General features: G+C 48.7%; 1 protein-coding gene across 1 annotated transcript in view; it reads left to right on the forward strand.

The window, feature by feature from the left end:
* The window catches only part of LOC138265210 (probable cation-transporting ATPase 13A4), a 389,906-nt gene that overhangs the window by 321,191 nt on the left and 50,294 nt on the right, over positions 1–18,421 (forward strand). Inside the window, 1 exon segment of the mRNA XM_069212761.1 lies at positions 10,176–10,350. Within this exon segment, the coding sequence (XP_069068862.1) occupies positions 10,176–10,350 (175 nt within the window).

An 18,421-nucleotide genomic window follows, 5' to 3' on the forward strand; every position in this document is an offset into this window, starting at 1 on the left:
TGTAGAGATATGGACCACCTCAACAATTTAGGATTTTCACCTTTCATTTGTTTTAGCCAAAGTAGAGGTTTGTGGTCTGTCTGAACAATGAAGTGAGTGCCAAACAGGTATGGCCTCAACTTCTTCAGAGCCGAGACCACAGCAAAGGCCTCCCTCTCAATGGCAGACCAACGCTTTTCTCTAGGGGTCAACCTCCTACTAATAAAAGCAACAGGTTGATCCTGGCCCTCAGAATTAAGTTGTGATAGGACTGCCCCTACTCCTAATTCAGATGCATCAGTTTGGACATAGAATTTTTTAGAGTAACAAGGGCTTTTCAGGACAGGTGCAGAGCACATGGCCTGCTTCAGCTCCTCAAAAGCTTTCTGACAGTTTGCTGTCCATAATACCTTTTTAGGCATTTTCTTGGATGTGAGGTCATTAAGAGGGGCTGCAATGGAGCCATAGTTCTTAATGAACCTCCTGTAATACCCAGTGAGGCCTAGGAAGGCTCTCACCTGAGTCTGAGTGGTAGGGGGAACCCAATCAATAATTGTTTGGATTTTCCCCTGAAGTGGTGCAATCTGTTCCCCACCAACAAGGTGTCCCAGATAAACCACCTTACCCTGCCCTATCTGGCACTTTGAAGCCTTGATAGTGAGGCCTGCCTTTTGCAGGGCCTCCAAAACTTTCCATAGGTGGACCAGGTGATCATCCCAGCTGGAGCTAAAGACAGCTATATCGTCCAAATATGCTGCACTGAAAGCTTCCAGCCCTTGCAGGACTGTGTTCACCAACCTCTGAAAAGTGGCAGGTGCATTTTTCAAACCAAAAGGCATTACAGTAAACTGGTAATGTCCTCCAATGGTAGAAAATGCAGTCTTAGATTTAGCATCTTCTGATAATTTGATCTGCCAATACCCTGCAGTCAAATCAAAAGTGCTTAGATACTTGGCAGATGCCAGTGTATCTATAAGCTCATCTGCCCTGGGTATAGGGTGAGCACCAGTTTTGGTTACCAAGTTGAGACCTCTATAGTCTACACAAAACCGCATTTCCTTCTTTCCATCTTTAGAATTGGGTTTTGGTACCAGTACCACAGGAGAAGCCCATGGACTGTCAGAGTGCTCAACCACTCCTAGTTCCAACATTTTCTGAACTTCTTGCTTTATGCAGTCCCTGACATGGTCAGGCTGCCTATAGATCTTACTTTTGACAGGTAAACTGTCTCCAGTATCTATAGTGTGCTCACACCAAGAAGTGGTGCCTGGCACAGTAGAGAAGAGTTCTGAAAATTGTCCTAGGAGATTTATGCAATTGTCTTTCTGCTCAGCAGTAAGACAATCAGCCAAAACTACACCTTCCACAAGAGCATCTTGATCTGTGGAAGAGAAGAGATCAGGTAGAGGATCACTATCTTCTTCCTGTCCCTCATATGTTGCCATGAGCAGGGTGAGATCAGCCCTGTCATAGTAGGGTTTCAGGCGGTTGACATGGAGTACCCTAAGGGGACTCCTGGCAGTGCCTAAGTCAACCAAGTAGGTGACTTCACCCTTCTTTTCAACAATTGTGTGGGGTCCACTCCACTTATCTTGGAGTGCTCTTGGGGCCACAGGCTCCAAGACCCACACTTTCTGCCCTGGTTGGTACTGAACCAAAACAGCCTTCTGATCATGCCATTGCTTCTGGAGCTCCTGGCTGGCCTGAAGGTTTTTACTGGCCTTTTTCATGTACTCAGCCATCCTTGATCTGAGGCCAAGTACATAATCCACAATATCCTGCTTAGGAGCTTTTAAAGGTTGTTCCCAACCCTCCTTTACAAGTGTGAGTGGACCCCTAACAGGGTGTCCAAAAAGAAGTTCAAAGGGGCTGAAGCCCACTCCTTTCTGGGGTACCTCCCTGTAGGCAAAAAGGAGGCATGGTAGAAGGATATCCCATCTCCTGCGGAGTTTTTCAGGGAGACCCATAATCATGCCTTTGAGAGTTTTATTAAATCTCTCCACCAGTCCATTTGTTTGTGGATGATAGGGTGTTGTGAACTTGTACGTTACACCACACTCCTTCCACATGGCCTTTAAGTATGCAGACATGAAATTGCTTCCTCTGTCTGATACTACTTCCTTTGGGAAGCCCACCCTGGAAAATATTCCTAGGAGGGCCTTTGCCACTGCAGGAGCTGTAGTGGTCCTTAAAGGAATAGCTTCAGGATATCTTGTGGCATGGTCCACTACCACCAAGATAAACCTATTGCCTGAAGCAGTAGGAGGGTCAAGGGGGCCAACTATGTCAACCCCTACCCTTTCAAAGGGAACCCCAACCACAGGCAGTGGGATAAGGGGTGCCTTTGGAGTGCCACCTGTCTTGCCACTGGCTTGACAGGTTTCACAGGACTTACAAAATTCCTTTGTGTCCTCTGACATCCTAGGCCAATGAAACAATGGAACCAATCCGTCCCAAGTTTTCATTTGACCCAGGTGCCCAGCTAGGGGAATGTAATGTGCCAGTGTTAGGAGGAACTTTCTGTACTCCTGAGGAATCACTAATCTCCTGGCAGCTCCAGGTTTAGGATCCCTATGCTCAGTGTACAAGAGGTTGTCCTCCCAGTAAACTCTGTGAGAGTCACTGACATCCCCATTAGCCTGTTTGACAGCTTGCTGTCTGAGACCCTCTAATGTGGGACAGGTTTGCTGTGCCACACTCAGCTCCTCTCTGGCAGGCCCCCCTTCACCCAAAAGCTCAGCAGTGTCTGCTTCCAGCTCCTCTGGTGTAGGTTCTGCACAGGGAGGGAATTCTTCTTCCTCAGAAGATGAATCCACTGTAGAGGGAGGGATAGTAGGAAGTGTTTTGCTTCTACTAGCCCTAGCTTTAGGGAGCACTTGGTCCATTGTTCCAGGATCCAAGCTTCCCTGTCCTTTTTGCTTTTTGGCCTGAGCCCTTGTTAAAGCAAAAATATGCCCCGGGATGCCCAGCATTGCTGCATGGGCCTCCAACTCCACATCTGACCAAGCTGATGTCTCCAAATCATTCCCTAATAGACAGTCTACAGGTAAATCTGAAGCTACCACAACTTTCTTTGGACCAGTTACCCCCCCCCCCAGTTGAGATTTACAACAGCCATGGGGTGGCTTTGTGTTATGTTGTGAGCATCGGTTACTTGGTACTGGTGTCCAAGTATGTGTTGTTCAGGGTGCACCAGTTTCTCAATCACCATTGTGACACTGGCACCTGTGTCCCTGTAGGCCTGGACCTCAACACCATTTATTAGGGTTAGTTGCTTGTACTTCTCCAAGTTATGGGGGCAAGCAACCAAAGTGGCTAAATCAATAGCCCCTTCAGAGACTAAAGTAGCCTCTGTGGTCTCCCTAATCAGACCAACCCCAACTAAATTACCAAAAGTGAGCCCAGCTACTCCCTTGGATTGGCTATTAGTAGGTTTGCTCCCACCACCACTGCTATTAGTAGGGACACTAGGTGTAGCAGTAGGGGTTGTAGTGGTAGGAGCTGTGGTGCCTTTCTTTGGACAACTGGGATCTGTTGTCCAATGGCCTTTTATTTTACATAAATAGCACCATGGTTTCTTTTCCTTGTTCTGATTAAAGGAGGATTTGGACCCACCACCCCCACCAGAGTGTTTTTGTGTGCCTGATGAAGACTCATTTTTAGATTTGTCCCCACCCTTGTCAGAAGACTTACCATCCTTCTTTTTGTTGCCATCTTTGTCACCCCCTGTATGAACTTTTCTGTTCACTCTTGTTCTGACCCATTTGTCTGCCTTCTTTCCCAATTCTTGGGGAGAGGTCAGATCAGAGTCCACCAAGTACTGGTGCAACAAATCAGACACACAATTATTAAGAATATGCTCTCTCAGGATCAAGTTATACAGGCTGTCATAATCAGTAACTTTACTGCCATGTAACCACCCCTCCAAGGCCTTCACTGCCTGGTCAATGAAATCAACCCAGTCTTGTGAAGACTCCTTTTTGGTCTCTCTGAACTTTATCCTGTACTGTTCAGTGGTTAAGCCATAACCATCCAGGAGTGCATTCTTAAGAACTTGGAAATTATTAGCATCATTTTCTTTCACAGTAAGGAGCCTATCCCTACCTTTTCCACTAAATGATAGCCATAGGATAGCAGCCCACTGCCTTTGAGGGACATCCTGTACAACACAGGCCCTCTCAAGTGCAGCAAACCACTTGTTAATGTCATCCCCCTCCTTATAAGGGGGAACTATCTTGTGCAGATTCCTGGAATCATGCTCTTTTGCAGGATGACTATGGGGAATACTGCTGCTGCCACCATGGGTATCTAAACCCAACTTCTGTCTTTCCTTCTCTAATTCAAAAGACTGTCTATCCAAATCCAGCTGTTGCTTTTTAAGCTTCAGTCTGGTTTGTTCCACCCTCAACTTATTGAGTTCCCTCTCTAACATTCTGTCATCAGGGTTGGTGGGAGGGACATTTCTAGAAACAGAGCTATGATGGGAATGAACAGAAGGAGACCTGTCCCTTACAGAAGCCAACTTAACAGCTTGGTTTACAGAAACATTACTACCAGTATGGTGAGAATAAATGCTTTTGCTATGATGTGAGACAACACTACTTATTTGGTGTGGCTCATCATCATTACCATCTATGCTAGATTGTCTAGTAATGGGCAGGCTAGGAAGTTTCTTTCCTGAATCTTTTCCTGGGGGAGTCCCTGAATCAGATTGGGAACTATTAGGTACTTTTTCAACAGATGGGGCACCTCTGGCCTTATCCTGTTCTCTAAGCATGTTAAGTAATAGTTCCAAGGCAGGATTCTTCCCTACACTCAAACCTCTCTCTATACAGAGACTCCTTGCTCTTTTCCAGCTAAGGTTGTCATATGCAAGTTTGGACAGATCAACACTTTGGCCTGTGCCAGACATTTTTAGAGAGAGTTAAAGTGATAGAAAAAGAGAAAAAAGTTTTCAGAACTTTTTGGAAAGACAGAAAAAAACTTTTTAAACTTTTAAGAACTTTTTGAAAGTTTAGAAGTACTTTTCAGCACTTAGAAAAGAGTGAAAAGAGGAAATGCAAAACTTTTTGGCTATGTGTATATACACTGACCTTGTTTTGTATATTTTTATCTTATGAAAAGTACAATGACAAGAGTGGTAAGTAGTCTCAAGCACTTATCCCACCACTGCACAACCAATGTAGGAGGCTGGACTGGCTTGTAGTGAGTACCAAGGGGTACTTGCACCTTGCACCAGGCCCAGTTATCCCTTATTAGTGTATAGGGTGTCTAGCAGCTTAGGCTGATAGATAATGGTAGCTTAGCAGAGCAGCTTAGGCTGAACTAGGAGACGTGTGAAGCTACTACAGTACCACTTAGTGTCATATGCACAATATCATAAGAAAACACAATACACAGTTATACTAAAAATAAAGGTACTTTATTTTTCTGACAATATGCCAAAGTATCTTAGAGTGTACCCTCAGTGAGAGGATAGGAAATATACACAAGATATATATACACAATAGCAAAAATATGCAGTATAGTCTTAGAAAACAGTGCAAACAATGTATAGTTACAATAGGATGCAATGGGGAAACATAGGGATAGGGGCAACACAAACCATATACTCCAAAAGTGGAATGCGAACCACGAATGGACCCCAAACCTATGTGACCTTGTAGAGGGTCACTGGGACTATTAGAAAATAGTGAGAGTTAGAAAAATAACCCTCCCCAAGACCCTGAAAAGTGAGTGCAAAGTGCACTAAAGTTCCCCTAAGGACAAAGTAGTCGTGTTAGAGGAATAATGCAGGAAAGACACAAACCAGCAATGCAACAACTGTGGATTTCCAATCTAGGGTACCTGTGGAACAAGGGGACCAAGTCCAAAAGTCACAAGCAAGTCGGAGATGGGCAGATGCCCAGGAAATGCCAGCTGCGGGTGCAAAGAAGCTTCGACTGGACAGAAGAAGCTGAGGTTTCTGCAGGAACGAAAAGGGCTAGAGACTTCTCCTTTGGAGAACTGATCCCTCTCGCCTTGGAGAGTCGTGCAGAAGTGTTTTCCCGCCGGAAGGACGCCAACAAGCCTTGCTAGACGCAAATCGTGCGTTTGGCGTTTTTGGACGCTGCTGGGGCCCAGGAGGGACCAGGAGGTCGCAAATTGGACCTGAAGAGAGAGGGGACGTCGAACAAGACAAAGAGCCCTCAGTGAAGCAGGTAGCACCTGGAGAAGTGCCAGAAACAGGCACTACGAGGATGCGTGAAACGGTGCTCGCCGAAGTTGCACAAAGGAGTCCCACGTCGCCGGAGACCAACTTAGAAAGTCGTGCAATGCAGGTTAGAGTGCCGTGGACCCAGGCTTGGATGTGCACAAAGGATTTCCACCGGAAGTGCACAGGGGCCGGAGTAGCTGCAAAGTCGCGGTTCCCAGCAATGCAGCCCAGCGAGGTGAGGCAAGGACTTACCTCCACCAAACTTGGGCTGAAGAGTCACTGGACTGGGGGGTTCACTTGGACAGAGTCGCTGGATTCGAGGGACCTCGCTCGTCGTGCTGAGAGGAGACCCAAGGGACCGGTAATGCAGCTTTTTGGTGCCTGCGGTTGCAGGGGGAAGATTCCGTCGACCCACAGGAGATTTCTTCGGAGCTTCTGGTGCAGAGAGGAGGCAGGCTACCCCCACAGCATGCACAAGCAGGAAAACAGTCGAGAAGGCGGCAGGATCAGCGTTACAGAGTTGCAGTAGTCGTCTTTGCTACTATGTTGCAGGTTTGCAGGCTTCCAGCGCGGTCAGCGGTCGATTCCTTATCAGAAGGTGAAGAGAGAGATGCAGAGGAACTCGGCTGAGCTCATGCATTCGTTATCTAAAGTTTCCCCAGAGACAGAGACCCTAAATAGCCAGAAAAGAGGGTTTGGCTACCTAGGAGAGAGGATAGGCTAGTAACACCTGAAGGAGCCTATCACAAGGAGTCTCTGACGTCACCTGGTGGCACTGGCCACTCAGAGCAGTCCAGTGTGCCAGCAGCACCTCTGTTTCCAAGATGGCAGAGGTCTGGAGCACACTGGAGGAGCTCTGGACACCTCCCAGGGGAGCTGCAGGTCAGGGGAGTGGTCACTCCCCTTTCCTTTGTCCAGTTTCGCGCCAGAGCAGGGGCTAAGGGGTCCCTGAACCGGTGTAGACTGGCTTATGCAGAATTGGGCACCTCTGTGCCCAACAAAGCATTTCCAGAGGCTGGGGGAGGCTACTCCTCCCCTGCCTTCACACCATTTTCCAAAGGGAGAGGGTGTCACACCCTCTCTCAGAGGAAGTTCTTTGTTCTGCCATCCTGGGCCAGGCCTGGCTGGACCCCAGGAGGGCAGCTGCCTGTCTGAGGGGTTGGCAGCAGCAGCAGCTGCAGTGAAACCCCAGGAAGGGCAGTTTGGCAGTACCAGGGTCTGTGCTACAGACCACTGGGATCATGGGATTGTGCCAACTATGCCAGGATGGTATAGAGGGGGCAATTCCATGATCATAGACATGTTACATGGCCATATTCGGAGTTACCATTGTGAAGCTACATATAGGTAGTGACCTATATGTAGTGCACGCGTGTAATGGTGTCCCCGCACTCACAAAGTTCAGGGAATTGGCTCTGAACAATGTGGGGGCACCTTGGCTAGTGCCAGGGTGCCCTCACACTAAGTAACTTTGCACCTAACCTTTACCAGGTAAAGGTTAGACATATAGGTGACTTATAAGTTACTTAAGTGCAGTGTAAAATGGCTGTGAAATAACGTGGACGTTATTTCACTCAGGCTGCAGTGGCAGGCCTGTGTAAGAATTGTCAGAGCTCCCTATGGGTGGCAAAAGAAATGCTGCAGCCCATAGGGATCTCCTGGAACCCCAATACCCTGGGTACCTCAGTACCATATACTAGGGAATTATAAGGGTGTTCCAGTAAGCCAATGTAAATTGGTAAAAATGGTCACTAGCCTGTCAGTGACAATTTGGAAAGAAATGAGAGAGCATAACCACTGAGGTTCTGATTGGCAGAGCCTCAGTGAGACAGTTAGTCACTACACAGGTAACACATTCAGGCACACTTATGAGCACTGGGGCCCTGGGTTACCAGGGACCCAGTGACACATACAACTAAAACAACATATATACAGTGAAAAATGGGGGTAACATGCCAGGCAAGATGGTAATTTCCTACAGTTCCACACCCCTATAGTCTGCAACATGCCAATCTGCTTTATGGCATGTTACTCCACTCTACACTACCCCAATCCAGTGTACTCCATTTCATTATACTACACTCTAGGAGATTGTATCCCACTCTATGCCCCTCTACTATACTCCATGCTCCACATCTCCACTGTCCCACACTCTACTCCTTGGTATGCATCTCCATTCTACAATACTGTACTGCACTCTATGCCAGTCTACTCCACTCTATGTTCATCCACTCTACCCCACTGTACTACACTGTATAACACTCAATGACAAACCATCCATCTTCTCTCAGTGATGTGCTACTCCACTATATGACACAGCACTTCACTCTATGATACTGCACTACACTATATGGCACTCAATGACACACCATCCATCTTCTCTCAATGATGTGCTACTCCACTATATAACACAGCACTCCACTCTATAACACTGTACTACACTGTATGGCACTCAATGACACACCATCCATCTTCTCTCGATGATGTGCCACTCCACTATGTGACACAGCACTCCACTCTATGCCACTGTACTATACTCCACGCTCCACTGCTCCACTGTCCCACACTCTACTCCGTGGTATGCATCTCCATTCTACAACACTGTACTACACTCTATGCCAGTCTACTCCGCTCTATGTCCATCCACTCTAGGTCACTGTACTACACTGTATGACACTCAATGACAAACCATCCATCTTCTCTCAATGATGTGCTACTCCACTATATGACACACCACTCCACTCTATAACACTGTACTTCACTGTATGGCACTCAATGACACACCATCCATCTTCTCTCGATGATGTGCCACTCCACTATGTGACACAGCACTCCACTCTATGCCACTGTACTATTCTCCACGCTCCACTGCTCCACTGTCCCACACTCTACTCCGTGGTATGCATCTCCATTCTACAACACTGTACTACACTCTATGCCAGTCTACTCCGCTCTATGTCTATCCACTCTAGGTCACTGTACTACACTGTATGACACTCAATGACACACCATCCATCTTCTCTCAATGATGTGCTACTCCACTATATGACACAGCACTCCACTCTAGGACAGTCTCCTACACTGTACTCTACAACACTCACCTTGAGGATATTCCGCTCTGACACTCTACTTTCAAACTACTCCACTCTAAAACACTCTGCTTCCCTCCATGATAATCAATGACTCCATACTCTACTGTTGAACCTGCCATTGTACTGTCCAACTCGCTGCTCCAGTCTATGATACTTGACTCCACTAAATGAGACACCACGCCACTACACTATATAACACTTTACTACACTATATGATATGCAACTACATTCTGCTCCACTCGATTCTAATCTACAATACACCATTCTATGACAATAGACTTTACAACACTGCTCCACTGTACTGGATGACACTCAACATAACAACTCTCCACTTGTGACACTGGAATCTGTTTTGAAACACATTTTTATTAAAAAATAACAAAACACCATTGCAATTCAATGAATAAAAACAAAGGTTAAAGCTTAGTTATAGTTAGGAAAACCTATTTCCCCTATGTGAATTAAGTTTAAAGTACACAAATATTAAAGATACTAAAGTTATAGTTATAATTTTCATTAAAATGTAACCACTACTGCTAACTATACCTCGTAAATTCTGTGTTTTTTTAGTTCAAAACATTAATGTTGTCACTGACAAATTCACATTACTATAACGTTACTTTAACCTATGGTTGTTTAAAAAACAAACTTTTTATTACACCTAACTGTAAAGTAACTTAAACATTCAGTGAATATATATATATATATATATATATATATATATATATATATATATATATATATATATATATATATTATATGTGTGTGTGTGTTACAGGACGTCTGGAGACACCTTTTCATGATGTATATCAATTGATGGATTTATGCAGTAGAACTTGGGGCTGGGTTAGCACCAGCAAGAGAGACATTGGAGTTCTTCATACTTCATCCATGTTTTTTTCTTGCAGTAAGCCTGAATGGTGCCAACCCAAAGCTGGCTCCCTACAGACCGCCGAACCAACTGATGTCACCCCCCTTGGTCCTTTCATTGTGCTTCAACGCGATGTTTGCCTTCATCATACAGGTTGTTAGCTTTGTGGCCGTCCAGCAGCAGCCATGGTTTAATTTAACAGATGTCCACAGGTAAAGACCCCCTACAGCGTTTAAGTGTTGAACAGGAAATGTATTTGTGTTGTGGTTGTTTGCATATAATGTTTAATGCAGCTGTTTGGCCCTTTGCAGCCTGTAAATTACAGCTGTTGTGTGGTATTCAATTATCCCCCCTGCTAAGAATGATTGACTAAGTAGTAACAAGGGGCATTTGAACCTGTGATTGCAGGTTACTTGTGTTACCTCACGTAGCTTTCCTAGGAGGTTTCTGTATTTGTATTCTGATCAGAATGACACTCTGCTTTAAAGAACAATTTACTAATCCCATTGAGTTTGTCACCCTCCTCCAAAAGGAGCATCTCTTCTGAGGAGTTACAAGAAGTTATGGATAAAGTATATATGTCCCCTCACTCAACAGCAGGGCCCATTCTTTCGTCACTCACTTAAGTGTTATGTTGTGCACGATGAGAGCATGCTTGTATGGTCAACATATCAAAACTCTGAAAGAACACATGTAAAGAAGTCCAGAAGTTTTTTGTTTTTTTTCCGGAGTCCACATTCATATTTGGGAATCAGGTTTAAGCAACCTTGAGAGGGATGACCTAAGGTCAATTACTGATGCCACGACACCTGGGGCTGAATCACGATGTCAATAGTTCTACTGTGTGTGCTAGATTCAGTGACCTTTTAAGGTTCTGCTGTTTAAAGAGTGTGACTAGAGATGCTCAGTGTGACCCCGATGTAGTTAGAAGAGGAAATGTAAATTACCTGAAGTGGAGGGGTTGGTGTAGGAAAGTGCCCTCTTTCTTGGCATGTTACCCCTATGTTTACCTGTATGTCAGTAAGGATTTGCCTGTCTCACTGGGATACTGCTGGTCAGGACCCCAGTGCTCATAGTTTATGGCCTAATGTGTGTGTTGTGTATAGTGCTTGACTGTGTCACTGAGGCTCTGCTAACCAGGACCTCAGTGCTTATGCTCTCTCTGCTTCTAACTTTGTCACTATAGGGTAGCGACTTCACTTACCAATTTCAATTTGCACACTGGACCCCCCTTATAAGTCCCTAGTATATGGTACCTTTGTACCCAAGGCATTGGGATTCCAGGAGATCCTTATGGGCAGCAGCATTTCTTTTGCCACCCATAAGGAGCTCAGACAAACCCTTCCACAGGCCTGCCATTGCAGTCTGCATGATATAGTGCACACACTATTTCACAGCCATTTTCACTGCACTGAAATAACTTATAAGTCACCTATATGTCTAACCTTCACTTACTGAAGCTTAGGTGCAAAGTTACTAAGTGTGAGGGCACCCTTGCACTAGCAAAGGTGCCCCCACATAGTTCAGGGCCAATTCCCGTGCACTACATATAGGCCAATACCTATATGTAGCTTCACAATGGTAACTCTGAATATGACAATGTAAGGTGTTTAAGATCATGGAATTGTCCCCCCATTCCAAATCTGGTATTGGGGAGCCAATTCCATGCATCCTGGGGGCACCACCATGGACCACCAGTACTGCCAACCCAGCTCTCTGAGGCTTGCAATGAGGCTACAGCTGCTGCCACCTCGCAGACAGGGTTCTGCCCTCCTGGGGTCTGAGCAGCTCAGTCCCAGGAAGGCAGTACAAAGCATTTCCTTTGGGAGCAGGGTGTTAAACCCTCTCCCTTTGGAACTAGGTTTTACAGGCTGGGGAGGGGTAGCCTTCCCCAGCCTCTGGAAATGCTTTGAAGGGCACAGATGGTGCCCTCCTTGCTAAGCCAGTCTACACCGGTTCAGGGATGCCCAGTTCCTGCTCTGGCGTGAAAGTGGACAAAGGAAAGGGGAGTGACCACTCCCCTGTCCATCACCACCCTAGGGTTGGTGCCCAGAGCTCCTCCAGTGTGTCCAGGACTTCAGTCATCTTGCTTTGCAAGGTGTGGGGACACTCTGGAAGCCTCTGAGTGGCCAGTGCCAGCAGGTGACGTCAGAGACCCCTCCTGATAGGTCAATTCCTGATAAGGTAGCCAATCCCCCTCTCAGGGCCATTTAGGGGGCTCTCCTGTGGGTTTCTCTTCAGTTTCTACTTGCAACTTTCCAGCAGGAATTCTCTGCAACTACTACTTCATCCTCTGACCTCGGATGAATCGCAGATTGCTCCAGGAACCGCTGTAACAGCAACAAAGTATCTAGAAGGGATACTTTTCCTCTGCAACTTCAGCTCCAGCCAGCAACTGCAACAGTTGTCATGGTGTGCATGCTCTGGGGACTCCCTGTCTTCACCCAGCACCAGAAGGGCGAAGAAATCTCCCGTGAAGTGACAGAGTCACTTCCCTGCTCACGCAGGCACCTTCTAAGTCGACGGCCGGTTCTCTTGGACTCCTCTCCTGGTAACGAGCATGCTCCTTGGAACTTAGAGGGTAGAACTCATCGACACAGACTGTCCTGAGGCCCTGCTGTCCCAATTTGGAGGGGGTAAGACCTTGCCTTCCCCGAGAATGACAGTACCTCTGTGCACCGGGTCTTTTTCACCTCCTGAGGCCTCTGTGCACTCTTTGCAAAATTCCTTTGTGCACAGCCTGGCCCAGGTCTCCAGCACTCTATCCTGCGATGTTCAACTTGCAGAGTTGTTCTCCGGTGGCATGGGACCTTCCTTTGTAGTGCTGCACCAATGGCATTTTGCACCTCCTTTGTCCCCGTGTCCTGGGACTCCCGTGGGTGATATCTGGTGTTCTGATGGCTCTATAAAGTGCTGAGAGCCCCCTCTTCCTCCTCACACAGAGTTGAGAATCCCAGGTCGCTCCTGGTTCCAGATAGTTCCACTTTGACGCAAACTGCAACTTTGCCGGAACCAAGGCTTGTTGGAGGAATCCAGCACCAAAACTCACCTGCATCCAACTGCTCTTCGTGGGACATCCAGTGCACCATGCAGGAACCCACTGACATCTTCCTTGGGTGCATTTCTGCAGTCTTCGTCCAACCAGGGACTCTTCTTTTGGACCCTTTCCTGGGTTGGCAGGAGCTCCTCTCCTTTCTAGAACTTCTTTCGACTTCTGGACTTGGTCTCCTTCCTTTGCAGGTCTTCAGTTCCAGGAATCAACCATTTTGTTGTTTGCAGTCTTGCTCTAATCGCAACTTGTAGTGTGTCCTAAGGAAACTTTCAGTACTTTACTCCTGCATTTCTGGGCTCTGGGGTGGGGTAATTTACTTACCTTTACTGTATTCCTACTCTCCCAGCGATTCTCTACACACTACACATGTCTAGGGGGGAATTTGTGGTTCGCATTCCACTTTCTTAGTATATGGTTTGTGTTGTCCCAAGACCTATTTTCTCCCAATGCATTCTATAGCATTTCCTATTGTTTGCACTATCCTATGTCTAATTACTTACCTTATTTTGGTGTCTAGTGTATATATTGTGTATAATACTTACCTCCAGAAGGAGTATTGCCTCTAAGATATTTTTGGCCTTGTGTCACCCCAATAAACTACCTTTATTTTTGGTAACGCTGAGTATTGTCTTTACATGTGTATAAGTACTGTATAACTATAAGTGGTACTGCAGGAGCTTTGCATGTCTCCTAGTTCAGCCTAAGCTGCTCTGCTATAGCTTCACTAATAAGGGATAACTGACCTGGTGTAAGGTGTAAATACCAAAAGTACCCACTACAAGCCAGGCAAGACTCCTACAGTTGGACACAAACTCTTGGAGGGGTAGAGAAGAAGTTCACTTGGATAAGCCACCCAGAATCCTTCTATATCAGAGAGGGGATGTAATGCAATTGTTAGGAAGGTTGAAAAGGTATCTGTGTGGGAGACATGAAGTCTTTACTCTGACGGGGAGGAGCCAAGATGGCGACCGGGAAGGAAGCTTGAATAAGCGCTCCTCTCGGGCTCGCCTCGTAAATAATTGCGGGCGCTTCTGGGGCGCCGCTGTCGCAGCCCTGCGGCGGGATCCGCGGCTGGGACCGCTCTCCTCTCGCTGGCGGCTCCGGACGTGATCGAGCGGCCGGGCAGAGGGACTGCCGCGGAGCAGCTCGGAGCCGGGAGCTGCGGCCGCCATTTTGCTGGCCGCGTCGGGCTGGATGCGGCCTTAAGGACTGAAGGAGAGGTGGGTGCGCGGAAGCGGGGAGCGGCCCACCTCGCGAGGGTGATAAACCCATATTAAGCTATAATTCCGCCCTGGGTGCCCCCCCCCCTCCTCGACGCCAATCGGCCGCCGGAGTTTCCCCTCCCCCCCAATCGGGCGCGGGGGAGCCTCAGGGAGCAGCGGCGATTCAGCGGCGGGGACTGCAGGGACCCCGGGTGGACGTCCCCGCCGTGACTGGAAGCGAGCGGAGGGACGCGCCTTCCACTCCGCAAAAGGCCCTGTGGGACCACAACAACAGGCCAGGGGCGTATCTGTTACACGAGCGGGTCGGGATCCGCTCCTTGGACTGCCCAGCTGCTACACGTGGCCGCGGGCCCTGTCGGGCGGCTGTGCGCTCGGCCACAGCAGACGCGCCCTCTCCTGGAGGCCGCTGGCGCCGTCTCCCCTTGGGGTGGGGTACTGCGCCAGATTTGGAGGGCGAGACGGACATACGGCGTCTGCGGGGACCGCTGCGAGGGGAACTGGTCACTGCCTTCGCCTTGCATCGCCTACCCCTTCCTGCCCGCGAGGGGGGAAGAAGGACGGGAGACGAATCCTGCTGTGGGCCACTGGGGGTGCCTCCCTATCCTATAGCGGTTGGCGTGGAGCGTCCCTCCCGGGAATCGTCTCTGGACCTGCAGCTGGATATCGAAGCTACCATAGACGTGGCTAGCGCAGGGTCGACCAGGATCAAGCAAAGCCATATCCTCTGTTAAATGGCGCCGACCTGCACCACAGAGAGGAACAGTGCTTAAAGAACTGTGCGAGCCCGCATCACACTAAGTAAACACACCTGGGAATACTACTCCTCTACTCCACACTGAAAGTGGACCTAGAGCCTGGAGCTGGCTGCTGACCGGGGGCTCGGGGCATGCACGTGGACCTAGCGTCGGGAGGCACTAGACCACCTGAATAAGATCTCATTAAGAGAACCAACAGTAGGGCCGAAACCTCAAAAACTGAAATCTGCACCGGCGTGGCCCCGCGGGGACATATATGCCCTCCTCGCTTACAGGGACCAGAGAAAGTAGGTGAGCGCGAGATTCTGGGAAGAATCAGGCCGCAACAGATAAGTCAAAATGGCCGGAAGGCTCAAATCAGCTAAAAACCAGGACCGGAACACGCCAGGCCAGGCTCCCGGAGATCAGCAGCATACGCCCTCTCTGCAGTCGTTGGAGTCCACGCTCATGTCACATTCCTCGCAATTCGAGAAAATACTACAAGCAATCATGGACACTAAAACCTCACTGGAGACCAGGATAGACACGGTATCGCAAGACCTGAACATCCTCAGAGTAGACCATGGCAAACTATCTGATAAAGTGAAGACAGCGGAGGCGGTGCTAAGTGACCTGGCCCCCTCGGTAGCGGATAACCAAAAACAAGTTCTCCGTCTAGATGCAGAAGTAAAGTCACTGATGAGAAGAGCAGAGGAGGCGGAGGGCAGATCCCGTCGCAACAACATACGTTTTCTTGGTCTTCCTGAAAAATCACTGGATCAAAGCTCAGAGCTCCTGCTGGAACACTGGCTAATTAAAGAGGTCCTGAATGGGAACCCATCCAAATTCTTCTCAGTGGAAAGAGCATATAGAATCCCCGGACGCCCCCCGGCACCGGGCCAACCTCCGAAACCTCCACTGATAGCTAGGTTCCTAAACTTCAGGGACCGGGATACGATACTTCAACAGTTCCGCAGCAAAGGTCCATACAGGTATGAGGACTCAACTGTTTACGCTTATCCAGATTTCACTCAGGAAGTGCAAAGGCAACGCAACTCCTTCACCCAAGTTAAACAACGCCTCCGGGAGTATGACATAAAATACGCATTAATGTTCCCCGCTAAATTACGTGTAACAACAAATGAGCGCATTCATATGTTCACCTCACCGGAAGATGCCTGGACGTGGATGCATGCCAAAGGCTTCGCCCAACCCCGCGAGGCAGCTGGTACCGGCGAGAACTGGTCAACGATGAAACCTAGGAAACGATCCAAAAGGCGGGCCAGGGGTCAACCCACGGAAGAACAGGCTGCAGAGGAGAGAGCCAGGGCCCTTAAAGAAACCCCCCTACTAACTCAGAATTCCTTTGAGACGCTCAGGACCCAACCAGTGGAGGGCTCGGATTCTGACTCGGTCAGCTCGGACTCTACATTAACGGAGGCATTGAGGGGCCCGGAGCTCACCCCTAGGTCCGCAGACACACTCTGAACAAACACTACTGAACTATCCCCCCCGGGGGGGACCAACCGCCACAGCCTGAATACAGAACTGAACTTTGCGACCTCCTCCTGATGTGGTTGGTCACATCACCTGAACTTATGTATCCTTGCACGTTTGCTCCTGGAGATAACTCCTTTATTCATATTGTGCGCGGCGGGCGGCGTGGGGTGGGGGGGTGGATGGCTGTGCCCTGGGAGTGCCCCAAGCCAATTTGCGGACCGTGTCTGCAGAAGGATGCGAGCCCCTAAAATGAGCCGCATCCGGATAGTATTATTGCTCCCCCGCAGATATCCATACGGATACACCTTGGCACGCACCTAAAATGGGTGTGTAGCCTGTTGCAAGTTCATAGTTGGGGTTGGGATCCAGTTGGGGAGGGAAAGAGGGTAACTATTAGTTTGTGCACTACCGGTCTGCTCGCAACACTGGTTAAACGCCCGGAGGCAAGGGGCCCGCACGCGGGGGCGGCGGGGGCGGAGGGGACCCAATGGGCCTTCCCGGGATCCGGGGTGCAAGACATGCACTCACAAATTGAATATGGCCCAATCCACAACCCATAGCGCATACAAATATGACATAGTCACTTGGAACATCAGGGGGCTGGGGACTCCGGGCAAAAGGTCCAGGGTGCATGCACGACTCAAACGCCATGGCACACATATTGCAATACTACAAGAGACTCACCTGCTGGACCCAGACCTGCAGGATCTACGCAGTAAATGGGGAGGTCAGATTGTGGGCACATCCTATTCAACCTTCGCGAGGGGGGTACTTATATGGATAGCAGGGAATGTCCCTTTTATCCAAACATCACACAAGATAGATCACGAGGGCAGATATGTGGTAGTGGAGGGTAAGCTGGACGGCAGACAATTGTCAATCATAGGGGTATACGCTCCCAATAGCGCACTGCCTGAGTTCCTGAGCACACTCACTCCAGCGTTACTAACGAATCCTGAAACACCCGCCATATGGGGAGGCGACTTCAATTGCACGCCAGATCCAGCATTGGACAGGTCAAATCCCCCCACAGATTCAATAGTCATCAGACACCCCAGCCGCCCATTATCGATATGGGCTAGTAACATGAGCCTTCATGACATATGGCGCATGAAACACCCACGACACAGGGAATATTCATTTTATTCAGCACCACATAAGGTACACACCAGGATAGACTTGATGTGGGGCACCCAGGAGATCTGCACAGGGACCAGTAGAATAGAATACCTAGCCAAGACATTGTCAGATCATTCACCGCTTAAAATAGTTCTGGACTGGGGCAGGAAGCGCCAGGCTATCCCAACGTGGAGGCTACAAGCGGAAGCCTTACACGACCCTGCGTTCGCAGACTCACTGAGAACAGCGCTGAAACAGTATTGGGTATTAAACACTGGCACCACAAAATCAAGAGCAATGGAGTGGGACGCACACAAAGTGGTGATCCGTGGACATTGTATTTCCACTACATGGGGGGTGAGGCGCACACTCCATGCAGAGGTTAGCAAGCTGGAGAAGAAACTAAGAGCACTAGAAAACGCAGTTGCCCGCAATGCAACGCCATACACGGCCCTGAAGGAAATGCGCGCGGAACATGCAAAGGCTGATGCTACATTACGCCTTCACGATCACAAACACCACGTGGCTAGGCTACAATCGGAGGGCGACAGATCTGGTAGGCTGCTCGCATGGCTGCTGCGGGAGGACCGGCGGTGCTCTCCGATCGGGGCGATAGGAACAGGCGCAGGCGCAATAGCTACTACACAGGTAAAAA

The sequence above is a fragment of the Pleurodeles waltl genome, chromosome 11 (genome assembly GCF_031143425.1).
Source record: "Pleurodeles waltl isolate 20211129_DDA chromosome 11, aPleWal1.hap1.20221129, whole genome shotgun sequence".
NCBI lineage: Eukaryota > Metazoa > Chordata > Amphibia > Caudata > Salamandridae > Pleurodeles > Pleurodeles waltl.